Source organism: Scleropages formosus, chromosome 1, assembly GCF_900964775.1.
Source record: "Scleropages formosus chromosome 1, fSclFor1.1, whole genome shotgun sequence".
Taxonomy (NCBI): Eukaryota; Metazoa; Chordata; class Actinopteri; order Osteoglossiformes; family Osteoglossidae; genus Scleropages; species Scleropages formosus.
In genome coordinates, this window is record NC_041806.1 from 53860021 (window position 1) to 53882770 (window position 22750).

At 45.3% G+C, this 22750-nt stretch overlaps 1 protein-coding gene across 2 annotated transcripts in view; it reads left to right on the top strand.

The window, feature by feature from the left end:
• svep1 (sushi, von Willebrand factor type A, EGF and pentraxin domain containing 1) overlaps window positions 1-22750 on the top strand; it is an 80876-nt gene that overhangs the window by 3857 nt on the left and 54269 nt on the right. For both annotated transcript variants that reach the window (XM_018730252.2, XM_029257697.1), the window contains exons 2-3: window positions 15241-15496; window positions 15695-15871. In XM_018730252.2, coding sequence (XP_018585768.2) covers window positions 15241-15496; window positions 15695-15871 — 433 coding nt within the window. The remainder of the gene's footprint in view (window positions 1-15240; window positions 15497-15694; window positions 15872-22750) is intronic.

Genomic DNA, 22750 nt, shown 5'->3' on the forward strand with positions numbered 1-22750 from the left:
CAGGTATTGCTTTTTTCCAGTCTTCCTACCTGACCAATGACAGAGATGGATCACCTTCATTTTTGCACACTCAACATTTTCTGTTTGCTGCTCTTTACTTTCCCTAGAACTTAAAGGACAGCGGTTTGTTTTCAGCTCCTCTAAAAAAAAGAGCATGTGCTTGTGTATTAGGGGACTTTTTGTGAGGGGTCTTGTGTAATTTATTTCCAGAAGTTCACTTATAAATGCCATTGACCTTCAAAAAGATTTACAGTCGGAACAGACTGTACCGACATAGGGCCATTTTAGTGTTACAACATTTCATTGTTTTTGCAAACATCAGCTATTTTGAATTATTGCTCTTGATTTTGTCAGCAACATTTCTTGTTCAGAAAGGAAAGCATTGTGGTTCAATGACCTGAAACTTTGACCTGTCTTTGTCAGGGTTGGCCGTTTCCAGTTGTACTGGAAATATGCAGGAATAATTGAAACTTTCTTTGAGACTTTATAAAGATGTATACTAATGAGTAGGTCTGCTACATGAATAAATTTACATGGAAAATGTATATTACAAAAAAAGCCATATGTGTGGAAGTGACAGAGCAGGTAATGGACAAAATTGCAAAAAACTGTAATATGCTGAGGAGCGAAATCCAGTCATGCATATAGGGGCATAGTCTGTCTTAAACCTTAAAGAGAAACCCTCCGGGTGGACAGTGCCGAGGTTAGTGAAAATCTTGATCGACTTAGTGTTTAAGTGAGGCCCCTTCAGGGAAACTTACATTACAGTGAAGTTATTGCCCAGGAGGAGGGGGGCAGTCACTGGCCCTTGGGCCCTCAGTGGTTTTTTTCTCCCTCGATTTTCAGTTGGGAGTTTTTGTTCCTTTCCTTCGTGGCCAGTAGACATACTTATAGCTCTATAAAAGTATTATATTATGATAGTCGGTAGTCAGCTGTGTTCTTTGTTTCTTTATCTGATGTTTATTTTTCTTGCCTTATGTCTGTGTTAAAGTGCTCTGTGTCACTGCGTGAAAAGAGCGCTCCAGAAAAATGAATTGAATTGCTTTTACATTTATTCATTTAGCAGACGCTTTTCTCCAAAGCAACGTACATCTCAGAGAAAATTACTGTAAAGATTCTTCAGTGAAATGAAAACAATGTCTAAATTTTATACTTCGCTATACATAAATGCTTAGTCTACATCCTATGCATGTTAAATTCATGTAATTCAAAGCATGTATTTATACCGTGTTATTTGGAGCGTGTTGCTCAGTTTATTGCTAATGTACTGTCAGGATTTGTTGGTGTTTCCTGTCAAAATGACTACTGGGAAATCCTAATCCAAAGTCTGCAAGGAATGGTCTTAAAGGAGTTTCTTCATCATGTGTGTAGCCATCTCCTGATTTGTCACTCTTAGCTCTTATGCAGATTGATGCCTGGATGAGGAGGACATTTATGTTGTCTGTACTAAGGTACTTACTGTATCTGGGTGTGAAACAATATGACCTAATGTTCCAAAACTCCAGGATCTGTAATATCCGATCCCATTTGAGGGTCCTGAAGTAACTTAAGTTTCCTTTCTGAATACCGATCGCAACCCCTGCTGTATCATATACCAGAGAAGCCTCATTAAAAATAGAAAAGCCCAAAGAAAACCACTACTTAAAAAGAAGTGCAGTGCAGTAACTTTGTCGCTGTCTACTGTGTCAACAACCCCATCCACCTGAACATGTGTGCAGTTTTTCTCCCGTTCTACTGCATCACCTTTCTTAGTTTACGCGGTCAGCTCCAGCCTTGTCAGGAGGAGCCTTTGTTTTGTCCTTTAAGGGGAATGCGCTTGGTCACTTCAAACTCCAGGCTTGTTCAGTGTACCAACCCACAGCTATGGCAAATGCAGCCCTTCTACTGACGTGTGCTATCAGCAAGACCGTGCAGGTGTTGCTCTGCCGAAGTCCCCTCCTTTGGAATGAAGTAGAGCAACAGAATGGAGACTGAGGTAGGGATGTGATGAAGTTCAAATTTGAGTTTAAACGTTGTCGAACTTTGAACGTTCTTGGCAGATCCGAAATCCGTCAAATTTTGTCAATGCTTTTTCGGTGGATATAAATTTGATGCAGGGGGAAGAAAAAGTAGTCAAAGCAACACATCTCGTAAGTGTTATTTAACATGTATATGTGTTGCTGGCTGCAAGTCTAGGTGCACTTGAGAGAGACTGTGATAATGATTGTACACTACTACATGAGCACTGGTATGTATAGATTATGCAGTGAAATGCATTAGGGTTACTTTGTAACACTTTGCATACTATGTATGTCATTGTTGTCTTTTGTGTTGTGTAAAACAATTTGTGTAAGTTCATAAATATGCAGCTTGTTTAGTGTTTTCAAGCAAAAATACTCATGATATAAATAAATGCTTATCTTCTTACTAATATTTAGTTTGAGCATAAAGCAGTGCTTTTTGAATTGCTGAAAAGGAAAATTATTCCTGTGTGTAAAGTTGAAGCCAAATAAAGGTTTCTTTTTTATTAGCTCTGTCACATCCCTGCTGAGAAGTGTAACTATCTTTCGCAGAAATGTATTTACATTTATTTACTTAGCAGACACTTTTCTCCAAAGTGACTTCCAGTGACCTCTATGTAGTGTTATCAGACAACACACCTTAGTCACTGTGGTAACTTACACTGCTGGATACACTACTTACAATGATAATCAAAATGAGATATTCCAAAATGAACTGTGACACTTTTCTAGGAATCAGAGCATTTAATTTCTCTGTAAGCAGTGATCAAATATGGATAGGAGCAATAGGAGGCGCACTGATTAAGGAACTTGACTTGGCTGTACAAGTAGGTCTCATAGGTGGTGTTGCTCAGGCAGGCCTAAGGAAGGCTCTCACCTTGAATTGCTTCAGTGAAAATATCCAGTTATATAAATTTGTATGTTATGGTGAACAACTATGTATTTGGATAAAAGCATCTGCTTAGCAACTATGCAGTAATAATAATGGTGATATTCTGCCTGCGGTACCCTCACAGGCCCAGACTGAGAGAGAAGAGACGTTCCATTTGCTTTGCTCTCTGGTCATGTGCAAAGAGAAAAAACCGCATTCCCTGTGAAGCCCTGCTGGCGCTGCGTGTTTTAGCACACAGACTTCAAGGCCCACATCATAAAACTGCCACAGCTTCACCCCTCTTGCTTATCTCCTGCTTGCTGGCCTCCCTTCCAAGAGTCCTGGCAAAGGAGTCGACCTGACAGGTTTCTCTCAGCAGCAGCAATCGCTTTAGACAGCAAAGGCTGTGTTTTAATTGGAGTCACTTGAGCCTGAACAGGAAAACACTGCTGCTGTTCTCTTCCCTGCCCCCCGCCTGCAGTGTTTTTTTTTTTTTTTTTTTGTGGCTGTCAGGAACCAGAGTTCTTTGCTGTCCACTCCCTCATGTCCATCCACACCTCCAGGGCTCTGATTCCAAGGAGGATGCTATGCAACAACTTTGCAGTTATGTTAGAGGCTCATTACAAGCCACACTGTGGACACTCATCCACCAAGGAGCCCCAGGCAGCTAGATGATTGTGTTAAATGCGGGATGTCCGAAGTTTGAGTCACTCCGTCTGGGTTGGGTGTTGACGTCACATTTTCCGGTGAGTGAGAGGGCTGCAGTAGAGAGGAAAACCCAGTTTTCTCTGTTAGATCATGCAGAAGGCCTCCTCTTTATCAAAGTTGCCAATCCCATGTTACCTCACTATGTCAACAGAGGCTTTGGTAAAGCCAAACACTAAAACAGGAAGCTCCGGTTAGAGTATGCTGAACAGACAAAGAGTTAAAGCAAATCCTGGGTTCTGTAGCCGGGAACTGATGATTTCCTACCTTAACCAGCTCATTCACAAACCACGACCCAGAATTTCAACCTTAGCTTCCACGGACTGTAACTTTGCTTGATAGACATGCCAGGCAGTCATGTCTTTTGCACTAAACAAACCCGCACAGGTTCTTTCTCGCCACAGTGGAATGCCCAGGAGCGTGACCAATCACTGTTACTTGAATGCTGCAGTGGTTTATTTTTTTGTCCCCTTTGTTGCACTGAGATTTCTTTGTTTTCCTTTCCTCAGCAGCCAGCTGGGTGTCCTAATAGTTAACGTTAACTGCTGCTGTTGTGCATTGTACCTTACTTATGTGTCTCCTTAGTGAGAAGAGCGCTTGATAGAAATGAAGTGAATTGAATGTACCGTGGGGGTGCGGTGGGTTCAGCTGGGTCCTGCTCTCTAGGGGGCTAGGGTTCAAGTCCTACTTGGGGTGTTATGAACTGGCATCCTGTCCTGGTGTGTCCCCTTCAGCCTTACACCCTGTGTTGCTGGGTTAGGCTCCGGTTTGCTGCAACCCTGCTCAGGACAAGCTGTGTGTGTGTGTGTGTGTGTGTGTGTGTGTGTGTGTGTGTACTGTTAGGTTAAACTCTCTCTTACATTGCAGAGTAGTGGCCAAAGTTTCATTCTCCTTTAATGCATGCAATCAGTTCTGAAGCTTCTGCTGGAGATCCAGGTGGTGCTGTATCCTAAAGGAGTTATGTAATTTCTACTTTAAATCTAATGCTACAATTAAAATTAATGAGTGCTACTTGAAGAGTTCAGAATAATTTCGATGTCTCACTGTTTTGAGTCATTCTTCACTTAGCTCCTGAGCTAATATTGTTCTCTGAAGTACACATATATTATATCTGCAACAAAACAATATAAAATATACTGGAAATTTTTCCCATAACACCTGTGTACTGGGATGGCCATGTCTGTTTTAAGTCCATTTGTTTTTATGTGATGAGGCCTCCTCCGCCACACTAGTGAAAGAGCAGACCTCTCAGTCACTACAGCCCTCCTTCCTGCTTTGAACTTCGAACAGGTCCTTTTATACTTTTTATTACTTAGTCTCATTCACCTTTGGCATTAGTTTTTTGTGGCAGTAAAAGGAGACTCAGATGGCAGGGTTGGGGCTGTGAGGCAGGAGGTGATGTTAACTGAAACCTGTCAGTGAACCCCTGTGGTGACCTCCATGCTGCATGATGCTCTGTTCACAGTACCTGCACACTCATGTGTTTGAGACAAAGCTTTATTCAACACCTTTGTCTGTTGTACCTCGTGCAATGAATAGAGGACGAAGTAAGGTGAACAAGATGCCAAAGCAGACCCATTCAGATGCTGTGCCATTCATTTTGAATCTTACCTCTGCTGGGGTTAGGAACACAGTGCCCTCTAAGTTCTTCCATTCCCTGATGTCTAATTTGTCTAGAGTGATTTAATTTCCTCACGGTCTGTGTGTGTTAGGCCTCCTCCTCTTGGGCAGTTAGTTGTGGTGTTTGGTGTTTCAGCCTCAATAAACTGGCTCAGGGCAAAGGCCATAGACATACTCCATAACCTTGTTCAGTTTGTTTCTGAGGGGTGAAACAAATCAGTGGTGAGCACAATAATAAAGGAAAACAAAATATTAATGATTACATTTTTGGTTTTCACAATGTCAAAATATTGAAGACATAGCTAGGGTCTACTTTTTATGAAACACTTTTATTGTATATTTAGGATATACCTACCGCTCAGTACCAGTCATGTAACATAGTTTTTCCTTCCCTCACCAGTAATCAGTTAATCTTAGAAAAAAATGAACTACAACTACAGTGACAAATTTCACAGTATGTTTCATTCTGGTTGCCTGTCAGCATAAAATCCACTCCGTAGGTCAGCTTGTTATTGTGACGCAGTCCTGCTTAGGTTGTCTGAGTCTGTTCCAGATGAAAATTGCTAACCTGTGGACCCATGCTTTCATTCAGTTGAGTCTCGTGGTTTAGCCACGTCCCAATGACAACAAAGGTGATCCTTGAGAGAAAGATAAGATCTTAATGCTGGAAGGCCTTAAACTATTTTGAATCTGTCTCTTCCTGCTCTAATATCCTGGTCTGTGACCACATGTGTCCCTCTGAGGCTGTTGGCTTCCTGTTGGATGTCAGTGATGCTACATATTATTTAGTCATTTGATGAAGGTTCTTCTACATAGTTGAAATACTTTTCATGTTGTTCCGTTGCTGTTTTGGTGCCATCACACATGGCTTTAGCAAGAGACTGGTTCTGTGCTGCAGTTATTTGTACTGCCCACTAGCAGAAGTAATTGATAGGCTGAGTAATTTGAAGGCTCAAATGATAGCCTTTAGTACTTGTCTCCAATAGTGGGTTATGGTGACTGACTGCAGTGGTGGACTTCAGTAAATGGTGCCAGTACTGGTTTACATCGATTTTCCCTGGTCATAGTCTTTGTTATATTACAGCATAGCTTTTACCTGTTTCTCTGCTCCCATATCTCCCTTTATTGCTTAACATCCAAATTTAGGTGTATCACAAATTATTCCTTTGGCCATTTCTTGCTCTTTTTCCCAGAATTACACAATATTGTAGTGTGTTTTGATGTGTAACTTGGCATAGCTGGCATAGCAGAGTCATTACAAAAGTATGATCCCTTGAAATTAATTTTTCTTCTTTTTTCTAAGGCCAGAAACTTCTTCCCATAGCCATTTTAAATCTATATTATTAACTTGCTCTATATGTTTTTTGCCTTTTACACATAGAAGAACAAGTAATTTCTTATCATGTGCTTTTTTGTTTTTCTTTAAGCTCAAGTCTGGATGGTTTGTCAGATATGGTGTTCTTTAGGGTCAAACATAGTTTCAGATGATGGAAACCAATATGTAGTAGCTGGGGCTTTTGTGAAGCTAAAGTGAGTTGTACTGTTGCTCTTCCAAAAGTGCACCATCTTATTCATCCTGTCCACAGTGTCCTATGGCACTGAAGGTGTCTATCTCTAAAGAAGGCCCTTTCAGAAGAATGTCTCCTCAATATGAGCCAACACTTTAACACTGACAACAACTTTATCTGGTGGGTCTCATTATTGTTCTGTTAAGCAAATCCAAGAATAGACATCATATGAAAATAGGCAAGTCTCTATTTACAGTGCTTTCCTGATATGATTTTTAATGGATGAGTTATTTTCTATGAAATTGAGTGCAAACTCTGTTGAAGGGTGGTCCTACCTAACTGGGCTGGTGACTTTGAAGAAGAGAACAGCAGGTATAAAAAGTGGCTAAGGACCTGATTTGTGAACAGAAAGTTTTGGGTTGAAGTACCTTTATATAATAATAAATATATGTCCCAGCAGAAGTGCAGACTCCCAACATGCACCAGTGAGCTGCATCTTCAGCTTCTCTGCATCCAGAAAACATTCTCGAGGCACAGGTGGGTGATTAATTTTAGTGGGAGGAAGGTTAAAGTCAAACCATGTGAGATCAATGAAGCATTCTGGACCAGCAGCTGTGGGGTGACATGTATTACATGGTCTGCTGAAGTACTTTTGTAAAGCAAAAGGAGCTTTCCTGAGCACTGTTTGCAATCCTCAAACCACTGGACCCTTCTGCTCGGCAATTAGGAGATAAGGAACTGCCAGTGTGACCAGGAGGACAATCTGAGTGACACAGATGAGAATGGAACAGCCTCCACAAGCCCTTCCCTGAAACAGCTCTGCCAAAGCTCAGCTCTCTGCTTCTCTAATTGGGCAGATGGTGAGATGGCAGGAGATGTGGGTCACGCTTTCTTCTCATTACCCTGACTTGTTTTTGCTCTTTCCCTTGCTTATGTTACCCCTTCGAAATTTCATTAGGAACTTGTGGTGTGGAAACCGAGACCTTCTCAACTTTGTTCTCACTGATATAGTATGGGTTTTGAGTCAGACAAGATGGCCAGTATTATTTACCACAGTGCAGATGATAGTCAAGGTGCTTATTAACAGAGTCTGTGCCCTGGCATTTGAGTCTTGTACCCAGTATTCATCACTGTCTAGTGTCTTGGGCAATTATCCAGTGCCATGTTTGTCTCTCTCATTGTAAGTCTTGCTAAGTGACATATTTTGGTTGAAAGGGAAGGAAGAAGTGTACCTCATCCGAAAGCCAAAAGCCTACTGGGTCATCTTGTGGAAGGAGTTCGTGGGTTGGTTACATGGTGACGGACCATGGGCTTCCCTGAACTTAACCGCATTGGTCCGTTATGCCACGCTGCAAATACGCCACCCAATGTAAAATATGTCTTCGGTTTTCAACATCTGTCTCTCAGGGTTTAAATAAGAAAAAAGTGGGAGGGGGGGGTGGAAACCACCACCCGCATTGACATCACTGTGGCAGCAACATGTACGGGAGAGGGTGATATTTTATATTAGTGGGTTACCAGTAATAGAACCCGGCATTTCTTTCTTACGCCCACAGCAGTCTGCAAGCAGCTGGAGTTGGGCGTAGCCTGGCGGTGATGAGATCCAGTGTCCCCCTCCCCCTTACTCTGAGGGGCCCGACGCCTTTGGCTGGGTCTGTAATTACTCCTCCCTGTCAGCACACTTGGATTTGATCCAGTTAAACAATCCGCACACAGTCACTCCAACCACCTTTCTACTTCCCTGTTCAACAGTCAATGATTCCAGACTACAGTCAGTCTGTCACATTCCACCATATTAACCAGGATATATCACATGAGTAGCTGCATAAAGGTTTATCCATTAGTCAACAAATTACTTTTAAAAAATGTTAGACATGAACACTTACACATTTATCATGCACTTACGTGATCAGGGAGAAGTGAGTCCAAAAGAGGTGAGTTCTGAGGCCCTTCGTAAATGTGGAGAGCAATTTAGCAGTTCTGAGTGAGAGGGGGAGGTCATTCCACCACATTGGAGCTGGAACTGAAAAACTTGATGCTTTTAGACATCTTCTGTGTCGGACCACCAAGTGCACAGAGGCGGAGGAGTGTAGCAGTCTGCCTGGGGTGTAGCAAGTGATCAGATCTTGTAGATATTGGAGAGAAGATCTGTTGATGGCTTTGTAGGCTGGAGTGTTGAATTTTATCCAAGCAGCTATAGAAAGCCACTGCAGAGACAAGGAAGGAGGGTGGGAGGGTACATGGGATTGCTTCAGCACATCAGACATGACTTGTAGAAACGTGTTCTGTATCAACTGGAGAGGCTTGATAGCAGAAGCTGGAAGACCAGACAGGAGAAAGTTGCAGGAGATCATGTGGGATATCACTATGGCCTAAACGAGGAGTTCCATAGAGTTTGTTGTGATATAAATGTGCATTGTGCATTATATTTTGCGTTGGAGGTGCGTCTCTACTGTTCGTGGTGTTTCTGGTAAGTGGAGTTGTTTTGCTACCACTTTTCCTGCTGTGCATTCGTGTCATGTAGCTGTGCAGGTTGATAGATACAATCGGTTGTGTGTTTGTGTAGCGTTGTGTGGCACTGTAATTATTTTGCTTAAGTAGTATTTAGTGGTTTGTTAAGACGACTGTTCTCCGGATCATTTCTGTATCCTGTAGCGGGAGTGGGCTTGACTCCGTGAGTTCGATTAATCGCGTCTGGTTGGTTGTTTGTTTTCCATTGTTGGTGTAGTTTTGGTTTTGATTAGGAAGTCAGCTGATAGGCAGTAACCCAGTTTAAATAGCAGCCGGTGACCCGTAGTGGCAGCGGTTGCGGCAGCCTCTTGGTGCTAAAACTCGGGTGCAAAGACAAGGGAGTCTACCTGTGGAAGTCCAACGTTACAGTTGTCTTCAAGGGAACATGCGTCCAACATGTTGGCCATCAAAGTCTTCTACGGTAAGCGAGCCGTGCGATTTCGCCACTGCCGGAGACCTGGGCGCTCTCGCTGCTACAGCAATCTGGTTTATCCTCACATGTCAAACCTTCCATCTTGCTTTACTTTCTCTATGGGACTCTGGAATTGCCAGTCTGCTGTGAGAAAAGCTGACTTCATACCAGCCTACGCCTCCCATCTCTCACTGGACCTCCTGGCCCTAACCGAAACCTGGATCACCCCAGACAACTCAGCCACACCTGCAGCACTCTCCACTAACTATTCCCTCTCTCACACCTCTCGTTCCTCCGGCAGAGGTGGAGGCACAGGCCTGCTCATCTCTCTCCGGTGGGAATACTCTGTTCTTCCTCTTCACTTGCATGATCTGTCCTCATTTGAATAACATGCTGCCTCTATCACTGCCCCAATCACTCTTGTTGTGGTGGTTCTTTATCGCTCTCCTGGCCCTCTTGGCCGCTTCCTGGATGACCTTGACATCCTGTTGAGCTCTCTGCCAGGGGACAACTCTCCGCTGATTCTCCTGGGTGACTTCAACCTGCATGTCGATGACATTCATGCAAGCGGCCTTCTGTTGCTCCTCCAGTCCCTCGATCTCTCCCTGTCCCAGTCCCCTGCTACTCACAAAGCGGGCAACTGTCTTGACCTTGTATTTTCCCGCAACTGTGGCTGTCCCGTTCTCTCTGTCACGCCTCTGCGTGTCTCTGACCACTTCTTCATTTCCTTTCAACCCTGCCTCACCACTAACTCCTCACCTCTTTCTGCTCCCATTGTCACCTTTCGCCGCAACGTAAAATCTCTCACCTTCCAGCTTTGCCTCTGCTACTCTGGCCACTCTCTCTTCTGCTGCGCAATTCTCGGATCTATCCACAGATGATGCCACTAACACTTTTCTCTCTGCCCTATCCTCCTCTCTTGATTCTCTCTGTCCTCTGTCTTCTAGACCAGCACGCCCCATTGCTACCCCATGGCTGTCTGATACGTTACGTGCTAACAGGACCAAACTGCGGGCTGCAAAGCGAAGATGGCGTACATCCAAAACTCCATCGGACCTGGATGCCTAACAGTCACTCTTAGCTGCTTTTCAATCTGTTGTCTCTTTAGCTAAAACCTCCTCCTTCCACAACAAAATACATTCTGTATCTAAAGAAACCACACAGACTCTTTGCGACCTTCTCATCCCTTTTGTGTCCCCCGCCACCTCCTCCTCCCTCTTCTCTCATTGCTGATTACTTTTCTTTGTTCTTCCGAGACAAAGTCAAAGCAATCACTGACAAGATCTCAGCATCAACCTGCCTGGTTCACGCTGGACCTACCTGTGAAGCTATCCCCTCCAAATTCAGACCACTCTCCGAATCAGAAATCTCTGACCTCATGATACTGCGCAGAGCCACCACCTGCTCGCTTGACCCGATCCCATCGTCACTCCTACAGAACGTTTCCCCGCAACTCTCCACCTTCATCTCTAAGATCATCAACTCCTCGCTCTCCTCTGGCTGTTTCCCAGCTGCCTTCAAAACCGCTCTAATTTCACCTCTGTTAAAAAAAAAAAAAAAAAAACCCTCCCTGGATCCCAATCTGGTTGAAAATTACAGACCGCTCTCTCTCCTCTCCTTCCTGTCCAAAACCTTTGAGCGGGCAGCCTGTGATCAACTGTCCGATTTCCTCACCCGGAACCATCTCCTTGATGGTTATCAGTCTGGTTTCAAAGTTGGTCACTCCACATGAGACCGCCCTTCTGGCGGTATCTGACTCTCTCCAAGCTGCTAGAGGTGCCTCCCACTCCTCGGTCCTCATCCTCCTCAATCTGTCTGCAACATTCAACACTGTAAATCACCGGATTCTACTCTCCTCTCTTAATCAGCTTGGGATCAAAGGTGCGGCACTCAGATGGTTTGAGTCCTACCTCTCTGACAGATCCTGTCAATTGGTCTGGGAGAGCTCTCGTTCTTCTCCTCTGCCTCTCCCAACTGGTGTTCCGCAGGGCTCGGTATTGGGTCCTCTTCTTTTCTCCATCTACACCTCCTCCTCGGTCCAGTCATAGCCTCCCATGGATTCAAATACCACTGCTATGCTGATGATACCCAGCTCTTCCTCTGCTTTCCACCTGGTGCGTCAGACATCTCCGTACGCATTGCTGCCTGCCTGTCGGACATCTCTTCATGGATGTATGATCACCACCTCCAACTCAACCTCTCCAAAACAGAGATTCTTCACCTTCCAGCTGGCCTGTCCTCCTGTCACGACCTCTCGATCAAACTGGACAACTCACTCATTTTGCCTAGCTCCTTCACTAAGAGTCTGGGAGTAACGATTGATGCGAGTCTGTCATTCTCTCAACATATCGAAGCCACAACCCGGTCCTGCCGATACAGCCTGCATAATATTCGTAGGATCCGTCCCTACCTCACTACTGACTCCGCCCAACTACTTGTACAGGCCATGGTGACTTCCCGTTTGGACTACCGCAACTTTCTCCTGTGTGGCCTTCCTGCTACTGCCATCAAACCTCTGCAGCTTCTACAGAATACTGCTGCACAACTTGTGTTAGATGGGAGTGCTTTGGCAAATCAATCTTCTCTACTCATCTCTTTGCACTGGCTTCCTATAGCTGCCCACATCAAATTCAAAACCCTGGTTACTGTGTACAAATGCATCAGTAGAACTGCTCCTGGCTATTTACGGGACTTGATCAACCGGTACACCCCAGCTGGGCCCCTTTGCTTATCTACTTCTGCTCGCTTGGTGGTCCCGCGCACGAAAAGCAGAGCTCGGAGGTTCTCGGTTCTGGGTCCGTTGTGGTGGAATGACCTTCCCCTGTCACTCAGAACTGCGGAAACTCTGCCTGTTTTCAAGAAGGGTCTGAAAACCCACCTTTTCCAGATCCACTTCGCCCAAGATCTCTTCAGATCATCTATGGTGTAACTGTTCATGCATCGTAACTCCATAAGCATCCCCAGATACAACCTTTATTCAGCCATTACTCTAATATTGTACTGCTCATTTGTGTATCTTATAATACACACACACACACACACACACACACACACACACACACACACACACACACACACATTTTGTGAACCGCTTGTCCCAAGCGGGGTCGCGGGGAACCGGAGCCTACCCGGCAACACAGGGCGTAAGGCCAGAGGGGGAGGGGACACACCCAGGACGGGACGCCAGTCCGTCGCAAGGCACCCCAAGCGGGACTCGAACCCCAGACCCACTGGAGAGCAGGACCCGGTCCAACCCACCCCGCCCACCCCGCCCACCCCTTATCTTATAATATTTAATAAAAAAAAAAAAATTGGTGTGAGTATCGGGATTTGTCTGTGTCTTATGCACCTACTTGAACAATGAACCTTGGTATAGCAAGTGCTAGGGAACAAACTAGGTTTGCATGCGACTTTCATGTCTGCAGCTATGTCTCCTTCTCTCAATGTAATGCATAAATCGTACTTTTGCTGAGATGTACGTCGCTTTGGACAAAAGCTTCTGCTAAATTAAGAAATGTAAATGTGGATCCTGTGGATTTTATGCTGGGTGTATCTGCAAGAATGTGGCTTCTATTTGTCGATAGACAGACTTAAACCAATCATTTCTCTCAAGTTCTTAACTGGTGAGGAAGGTGAAATGAGCGAGTTGTCAGTTTGATAGAGTTCTCAACAGGAGGATAGACCAGCTGAGAAGTGAAGGATCTCTGTTTTGGACAGATACAGTTGTTGGTGGTGATTAGATATCCAGGCGGAGTTGTCTGATAGGCAGGTTGTGATGTGCTGTTGAACATCTGTAGCTCCAGGCAGAAAGGAGAGAAAGACCTGGGTTTCATCGGCGTAGCAGTGGTAGGAGGATCCATGGGAGGCGATGACAGGACTGAGGGAAGAGGTGTAGTTTGAGAAGAGTAGGGGGCGCAGTACTGAGCCCTGTGGGACACCAATTGAGAGAGGCTGAAGGGATGATCAGGAGCCCTGCCAGACCACCTGGTAGGATTTCCCTGATAGGTAAAACTCATTTCAGTGCAGTTCCTGTGATGCCAAGCTGTCAAGAGAGGAGAGTAGAATCCAATAGCTGACAGTGTCAAATGCTGCAAAAAGGTCGAGGAGGATAAAGACAGAGGTACATAAGATAGTGAATTACTAATTGGACCTATTAAAGGCAAAGGGGCGCGGTGGCGCAGTGGGTTGGACCGGGTCCTGCTCTCCAGTGGGTCTGGGGTTCAAGTCCCGCTTGGGGTGCCTTGCGACGGACTGGCGTCCCGTCCTGGGTGTATCCCCTCCCCCTCCGGCCTTACGCCGTGTGTTGCCGGGTAGGTTCCGGTTCCCCCGCGACCCCGTATGGGACAAGCGGTTCTGAAAAATTCTGAAAAACCCATTAAAGGCAGAAAAATAAAAATTAAGGTTACACACCACTTCAGGAGTTGAAAAGTAGGTGGTGATCTCTTTTCCACATGTCTGAGACATAAGGTTACCACCTTTCTGGCAAGTTGTTTACCTCCTTTTTACATTGAACTTAAAAACAGTAGCTTCTTCAGTAATGCCTTGGCATAATCAAACATACCAGCACTCTTCATGGATGTAAAAACTGGGGTATGTGAGGACTGTAGCACCTGGACACATAGATCAGTGTGGTTATATGCTGGAGTAAATCATGGAGAATTGAATCAACCGGCAAAGTGGCTGGGCATAGGGAGTATCCAGCAGGCCCTACGGGCACACAGCCACAGGGCTTTTGGGGGAAAAGAACAAACTTGTCTAGAGTGTCACTAGTTATAGAGAGGCAGCACTTACCCAGGTTACATTCAGAGCTGGGCTGTTGAGCAGTTACTTGTGTATACAAACAGTTTCGCTCCGTTCTTTCCACTGAGCTGTGGCAGTTTTAATTACATGTTGCTGTAATTTTTCTAGTTTCTTTATACCTGTTCTTATCTTGAGTTGTGCGTGAGGGTTGCAAACAGGCTGTGCTGCAAATCAAAAGATGTTTCCTTAATTGCTTGTTACTTTCTATCCTTTCTATCCTGAGATAAATGAGGAACAGCACAGAATGCACACTCTGTATCTGACTCGAGAGCCCTGTGTTTTTTTTTCAGTGGCTTTTACAGTCTGCCTGATTCTCTCTAGAGGTTTCTGTGTCTCCACATTGGCTCATCTATTCCTGCAGCCATCAACATCCCTAATCTTCCTCATCACTACTGCTTTGTCTTTCCTGTGGGTCAGAGTGGGTGTGTGATTTTGTTTAGGTTTTCCTTAGATGTGAGATCTGCAGGGTACACAATTTGTAAAGCCGCTAATTATTTTGCACTAATTCTGAAAGAACACTGAGATCATTATTAATAACCCTACTATTGTTTTATGTACTAAAGAACATGTTTAACTTTTTTGCAATTAAAAAAGTTATCTTTGTGGTGAAATAACAAAGACTAGCGTAGAAGAAAGACCCTGTCAAAGTTTGCATTCGGATATTGTGGTCTTATAAGAATGAGTCTTCAGTTAAGCTCTTCTGACCTCCGTAGTGCTCTGTCCCACACAGAGGCTCTCAGGAGTATACAGGTTGCTTGTACTGAGAGCACCTAGTTGAATATACACATGATTTAATTCTCTTATCCTCTGCAGCAAATACTGCATCACTCTCGCCAGAATGCGACACGAGCCATCTTCCTCATCACAGATGGCTACTCCAATGGCGGTGACCCGCGCCCTGTGGCTGCTAGGCTTCGCGAGCAAGGTGTTGAGGTCTTCACTTTTGGCATCTGGCAGGGCAACATTCGTGAACTTAGTGACATGGCCTCACACCCCAAGGAGGAGCACTGCTATCTGGTGCACAATTTTGCTGAATTTGAGGCCCTTGCCCGCCATGCGCTCCATGAAGGTGAGTCCCATGTCTCCAGTGATGTGCTGATTTGCAGGTCACTATGGTCACATAAACAGTGCTCATTTTATCCTCTACACTTGCACATGGCGATTGTAGTTAATGAAGAAAATAAATACATAATACAAAAATTAATTGAATTCTGAGTTCTCCTTGTTCATTTTTTTCTTCTTCTTCTCCCCGCTTCCCTATGCTCAGACCTGCCAACTGGGAGCTATGTCCAGGAGGATCAGGCTCGTTGTGGGTCTCTCTGTGAGACTCATGGTGACTGCTGTGACGCCATGGCCAGCTGCAAGTGCGGCACACATACAGGCCAGTACGACTGCGTCTGTGAGAAGGGGTACTATGGCAAGGGCCTGCGGAACGAATGCATAGGTGTGTACTGCTGGAGTGGGGTCCTGCTTCCTTTGCCACTGCAGGCACAATCACTTTTTCCGGTGCCACGGACACTCTTTGCTCTTTCTGTGCTTATGACTGTTGGTTTACATTTCATTCACCTCATCAGAGACATGGAGCTCCCCCCCTATCCTTTTAGCCAGTAGTGATTAGACCCTAGGAATGGAGAATTGCATTTCTTTTTTTTTGGTCATTTAAGTCCTTGCACTTCTGACCAGATTGTTACTGGACCAAATCCCAAGTGAGGTCCCTGCTGCTGTACCTTCAGGAATTAATGGTTAATAGTACTCGGAAGCTGAAGCCTGAGGGTTAAAATTGCAAGTCTTTCACAGTGAGTAACACGTTAACTTTCTGCTCTAATTAGCTACAGGTAAATTAAAACATAGAGGAAAGTATTAGTGCTGATTCAAACCATGAAAAAGAGCTGACCTTGGTCACTGCATAGGTCACAGTTTTCTCCAGGCTGCAGTGTGTTTGTGGACAACAATATATTGGCACGCTGAGGAAACACCATGTGCTTCAGACCCACACACACAGAAATGGTCTGTTACTTTGAGCTGTTTGTTTTTATTTTTAACATTTTATTAATCTCTAGGTGGATATACAGATTTTAAAATTCACGTAGTGGGTTCCAAACTCTGTTTTTGGTGTCAGTTTCCATTGAACTGGAGTCTTCCATAGCCGGCAGTTGGTTTCTTTACAGCTTGGGGCAGGTTTTCTTCACAGCTGAGGTCTCTCCATCAGCTGCAACCAGCACAATAAAACATTAGACATCTGCTGCTTTCATACATTGCCAAAGCAAGGAGCTGGATGGGGCCTGTGACCTGTCCCATTTGTAGAGAACATCTCAAAGCCAGAAGCTGTAAGAGAAAGTGGTGCAGAGATATGATAGATGTATATGAATGGTTTCACATGCACCATAGTTCAGAAAGGAAACGAGATTTGAGTTGCTTATGTACTGACATGGGCTTGAGCTAAACGAAACACTTGATATGAGAAACAAATCTGAACATGCTGAACTAAAGCACAGTCTGCCAAGTATTTCATCAGTGAGTCCAGGAGTGAAGTGGGCTTTGTGATTGTTGGAGAGCGAAGAGACGCGGAAAGAAAAGCAAACCGAGCAGTGCGTTCAATAAGCTGGTGTTTGCTGATTGACGACTCTGTTAATGCTATGTTGTTCGAGACCGTTTACCCTGTTTTAAATTTAAAGAAAATCAGTGGCATGTTTTGCCATCTTTGTTCCAGATAAAGATTGTACCTTTTTTCCCTTTAAGAGAGGGATGGTTTCCATCTCTCCAAGATTTAACAAAGTGAACCTGAGGCATCTGGGAAACAACTTCTCAAATCAACATCAAATGTTGTCAGGCTGGTTGTTTTTGCTCTGGTGTTGTAGTACTGGCAGAAGATGCACCATTTGTTTCTTACCAGTGTGCAGCTTTGAGCATTAAGATCAGGGCTTTGAGACTTTGAGACTTTTCTTTTGCGTGCACTCACACTTAGGCAATATGAAGGTATCACATGGAACTTGTGCATCGGTGTTGGATCAGAAAAAAATGAGTGGAGTTATGATTAGTTTGAGTTGCTTGCTTCCTGAACCAGATGTGATATTAAATTGGAATGTCTCTGATAAGTGATGATTAGAGAACAGCTAGTAGCATAGTGGTTAGAGCTACTACCTTTGGACCCAAAGGTCACAGATTGGAGCCTCACCTCTGGCTGTAGTACCCTTCAGCAAGTTACTTATCCTAAATTGCTCCAGTAACATTACCCAGCTGTATAAATGGGTAAATAACTGTAACCTCAACACTGTAAGTTGCTTTGATAAAAACTGTCAGCTAAATGAATAAATGTAAATAATAGAGAAAAAATACAGTTAAGAGAAAGGTTTGTTTATTTATTTACATCTGGTTTCAGTTTTGAACTGTTATCTCCAGTAATTTGTTTTAATCTAAGGAAAGAATGGTCCAGAAGGAACAGGTGCTCGTCTCTCTTTGTGTGTCAGGTTCAGTGTTCCCAGGCAACAGGCATGAATGGAACTGCAAAGGTGTCAGACAATTAGGCTATGAAATTCAATTATATTTTGGACCAGTTGGGCACAGTGGTGTGAAGGACAGTGTCAGTGTGCATGATTCACACACGAATGGTCCCCGAGTGCAGTGTGACTATTTGGTGTGTTACCTTGCAACACAGCATAGCTTGCAACAGGTCCAGCTGAAGCCACCTGAGTGCTTTAAGAGTGTAGCTGTAGCACCTCACTGGGGATTCAAACTGAATGTTCAAAATTCCAGATCTTGCCCCTGCTTTGCCTCACCATAGATTCTGATCAGCAGGGTGCTTAATGAATTATGGGTTTTAAAATGAAATCCTGTGGATAAGCAGAGGGCTATGTCTCCCATCAGGAAAGTGGAAAACATCACTGCTTTTCACATCAAGCAGAATATGCCAGAACATGCATTCCTCTCATAATTTTAACAACATGCTGACCTTGGACCAAATGGGATGGTAGAGAGGCGTACCATAATGAAAACCAGGAGGATCGGGACAGGTCGCTTTGGACAGTACAACGTGTACACACCTCAATGCTTTGGAAGAGTGCAGCATCACTTCTGTGAATTGTGGAGTGAGTCAACATTGTGTGCGTAGTGAAGACGAGCTGTGTGTGATTGGTGAGTATTGTGTACTCGTATGAGAGAACATCATGCCTTGTGTAATTTGTATAAATAATCGAAACTGGTTTTTGTGGATGATTAAATCGGCAATGATAATGGAATGAGTGGCTTCAGTCTTCTAGTGTGTTGTTTCGAGAATAGCAGGAAGGTGTATATTGTCACTTGTTAAAATTTGTCACAAATTAACAGGCAAAGAAGAATCTATCATTCCAGGATTTAAATACATTCTGTCACATACACAAATCATAACAGGAAAAAAGTAATTTTGCTTAGATGTCCTACATTTACATGTATTCAGTTAGCAGACGCTTCTCTCCAAAGCTACGTACATCTCATATTTAGAAAATACAGTGTGTTTGTTACATTAGCAGAAAGAGACACATAGTTGTAGATGTTTGATTATTAAGTACAGTTAGTTTCTTTGTCCATATGAACTGATGTTCATCACATGAGTAGCTGCATAAAACTTTATCAGAATATTGACAATTCCTAATCACACACACACTGTCTGAAGTCACTTGTCCCAAACGGGGTCGCAGTGAACCGAAGCCTACCCCGGCAGCACAGGATGCAGCGCCGGAGGGGGAGGGGACACACCCTGGATGGGACATCAGTCCACCGCAGGGCACCCCAAGCGGGACTCATGCCCCAGACACGCTACACAGCGAAACCCGACCAAGCCCACTGCGCCACCATATTCCTAATCACATTCCTATTAAAATATATATATATATATAAAAGAAATTTTTAATAAACATTTACATTACATTACACAAGTAGCTGCGTGAAGGTCCTGCACAACAAATCTAATCTTGAGGCTGTGCCTTGTTATAATAGTTCTCTAAATATTAATTATAAATTTTACTTCCTTTTGTAACTCTGTCCCAAGGTCCTTGCCTCCTTGCTCTCCACTCTTGTGCCATCCCTTTCTCAACCATGCCATAAAGGAAAGAAAAGGAAAACATGATATGAGAACCCCAGTAAAAGCAGAATAACAGCATGGCCATCCATCAAGTCAACAGGACATTACAAAATGAAGCGCAGACACGTCCCAGGGGTGACTTATTTTCCTGAGTACTATCAAAATGACTGAATTTTGAAAGAAGGAGGAAAACTTCTGGTCACTGTCACTGACCATGTTTATTTGTGTGCTGGCGTGTTTTTGGCCCTAAAGCACGAGTCTCGGTTACTGACAACGACAAACGGAGCAGCGTGTAGCTCACATGGGTCAACAGAACTGCTCCACTAGTAAAGTCAGCTGGCAGGAAACATCTGGGGGTCACTTATTCTGGATGGACTGGGACCACGGGCCGTGTTTACGTCCTCAAATTGCGCACTTGTAAATATTTGCTTATGGTAGGATTGCTAGGATTCCGGACAGGAGCCGAAGCCCTGAATCTGACAGAAATTTGCAACATTTTGGTGAACCCTGGAGCATTTTTTTTCGCCTCTCCCCCGAGTTTGGTTCACCTCACCCGCAGGGACAAGCTGACAGAGACTTAGGACAGGCACTCAGAAGGGTGCAAAAGGACGAGTTTGAACCCTAACCCTCGATTCATTCTTTTGGGCCCTTGGGGCCACAGTGTGCTTCCAGCCAACTTCAGTGGCCTTGTAGAAATGGCCAAGTGAACAACAGCTCCTTCCTGCCTGACGTCTGATCCAAAACAACCAGAGATGCCATTACTCTTCTGGACATTGCAGCTGACTGCACAGGTCACAGAAGTCCCTGATTGTGGGTCAGCGCTGGCACCAGCACCCTGAACCACAGCGTGCCTGGAAACGGTATTTCTGCATCCCTGCTTATTCCTGACTGAGGTCCGCTGCAGCAGGGACCAGACCAGATAGATGGGTTTCTAGCTGTACTTGTCAATCACGGGTGTTTCAAATGGTACTCAGTAGGAGTAACTTAACACTTGGGTTTTGTTCCATGCCTTGCGCAGGGACTCATGCATGTGGTCACGTGTGGCCCAGCTTCCACTGCACCTCTGTTTTTCATATTCTGGTTGATTGGAACCTGTGTTCCAAGCCCAGCCAGACAATACATAGAACAATAAAACACCACCAGTTTATTGGAGTGTTTTCTGTCAGTTTTGGAGTATATGTGTACTGTTACTCTTCATTTATTATTTTTATAAGAAGTTACTGGTATTGACAAGCTTAGTTAAGGTAAAAAAAAATACTTTTAGGTGAAATAAGCTTTTAAAAGGAATCGGGTTTTATTCATTTCTCAGATTTGGTTGTTTACTTAGTTATTTTCTTGCAGTGCAGATGTTTTCATTTCATTTAGATGTTCCATCCATCCATCCATCCATCCATCTTCCTCCGCTTATCCGGGACCGGGTCGCGAGGGCAGTAGTCCAAGCAGAGCCCCCCAGACTTCCCTCTCCCCGCACACCTCCTCCAGCTCCTCTGGGGGAGCCCCAAGGCGTTCCCAGGCCAGCTGGGAGACGTAGTCTCTCCAACGTGTCCTGGGTCTGCCACGAGGCCTCCTCCCAGTGGAACATGCCCGGAACACCTCACCAGGGAGGCGTCCAAGAGGCATCCGGAACAGGGGCTCAAGCCACCTCAACTGGCTCCTCTCGATGCGGAGTAGCAGCGGCTCTACTCCGAGCTCCTCCCGGGTGACTGAGCTCCTCACCCCATCCCTAAGGGTGTGCCCAGCCACTCCGTGGAGGAAACTCATTTCTGCCGCTTGTATCCGCGATCTCATTCTTTCGGTCATGATCCAAAGTTCATGACCATAGGTGAGGGTAGGAACGTAGATCGACCGGTAAATTGAGAGCTTCGCCTTACGACTCAGCTCCTTCTTCACCACAACAGACCGGTACAATGACCGCATTACTGCGGACGCCGCACCGATCCGTCTGTCAACTTGCCGCTCCATTTTTCCCTCACTTGTGAACAAGACCCCGAGATACTTAAACTCCTCCACTTGAGGGAGCAACTCCCCCTAACCCGGAGGGGGCAATCCACCTTTTTCCGACTGAGAACCATGGCCTCGGATTTGGAGGTGCTGATTCTCATCCCTGCCGCTTCACACTCGGCTGCAAACCTCTCCAGTGCACGCTGTAAGTCTTTATTTGATGAAGTCAACAGGACCACATCGTCCACAAAAAGCAGAGACAACATCCTGCGGCCACCAAACCAGACACCCTCCGTTCCCTGGCTGCTCCTAGAAATTCTGTCCATGAAGATAATGAACAGAATCGGTGACAAAGGGCAGCCCTGGCGGAGTCCAACATGCACCAGGAACAGGTCTGACTTACTGCCAGCAATGCGAACCAAGCTCCTGCTTCGGTCATACAGGGAACAAACAGCCCATAGCAGCAATCGCTGAACCCCATAATCCCGAAGTACCTCCCACAGGATGCCACGAGGGACACGGTCGAATGCCTTCTCCAGGTCCACGAAACACATATGGACTGGTTGGGCAAACTCCCATGAACCCTCCAGCACCCTAGTGAGGGTATAGAGCTGGTCCAGTGTTCCACGGCCAGGGCGAAAACCGCATTGCTCCTCCTGAATCCGAGGTTCGACTATCGGTCGGATTCTCCTTTCCAGTACCCCGGCATAGACTTTCCCAGGGAGGCTAAGGAGTGTGATTCCCCTATAGTTGGAACACAATCTCCGGTCCCACTTCTTAAAAAGAGGGACCACTACCCCGGTCTGCCAGTCGAGAGGCACCGTTCCTGAGCTCCACGCAATGCTGCAGGGGCGTGTCAGCCAAGACAGCCCCACAACATCCAGAGACCTGAGAAACTCAGGGTGGATCTCATCCACCCCTGGAGCCTTGCCACCGAGGAGTTTTTTGACTACCTCAGCAACTTCAGCCAGGGTAATGGACGAGTCCCCCTCCGAGTCCCCAGCCTCAGCTTCCTCTACGGAAGGTGTGTCGGAGGGATTGAGGAGATCCTCAAAGTACTCCTTCCACCGCCCGAGGACATCCTCAGTTGAGGTCAGCAGCGCACCATTTCCACTGTATACAGTGTTGGCTGAACACTGCTTCCCCCTTCCGAGTCTCTGGACGGTTTGCCAGAATCTCTTTGAGGCCGACCAAAAGTCTTCCTCCATGGCCTCACCGAACTCATCCCAGGCCCGAGTTTTTGCCGCGGCGACTGCCAGAGCCGCGCTCCGTTTGGCCCGTCGGTACCTGTCAGCTGCTTCAGGAGTCCCATGAGCCAGCCAGGCC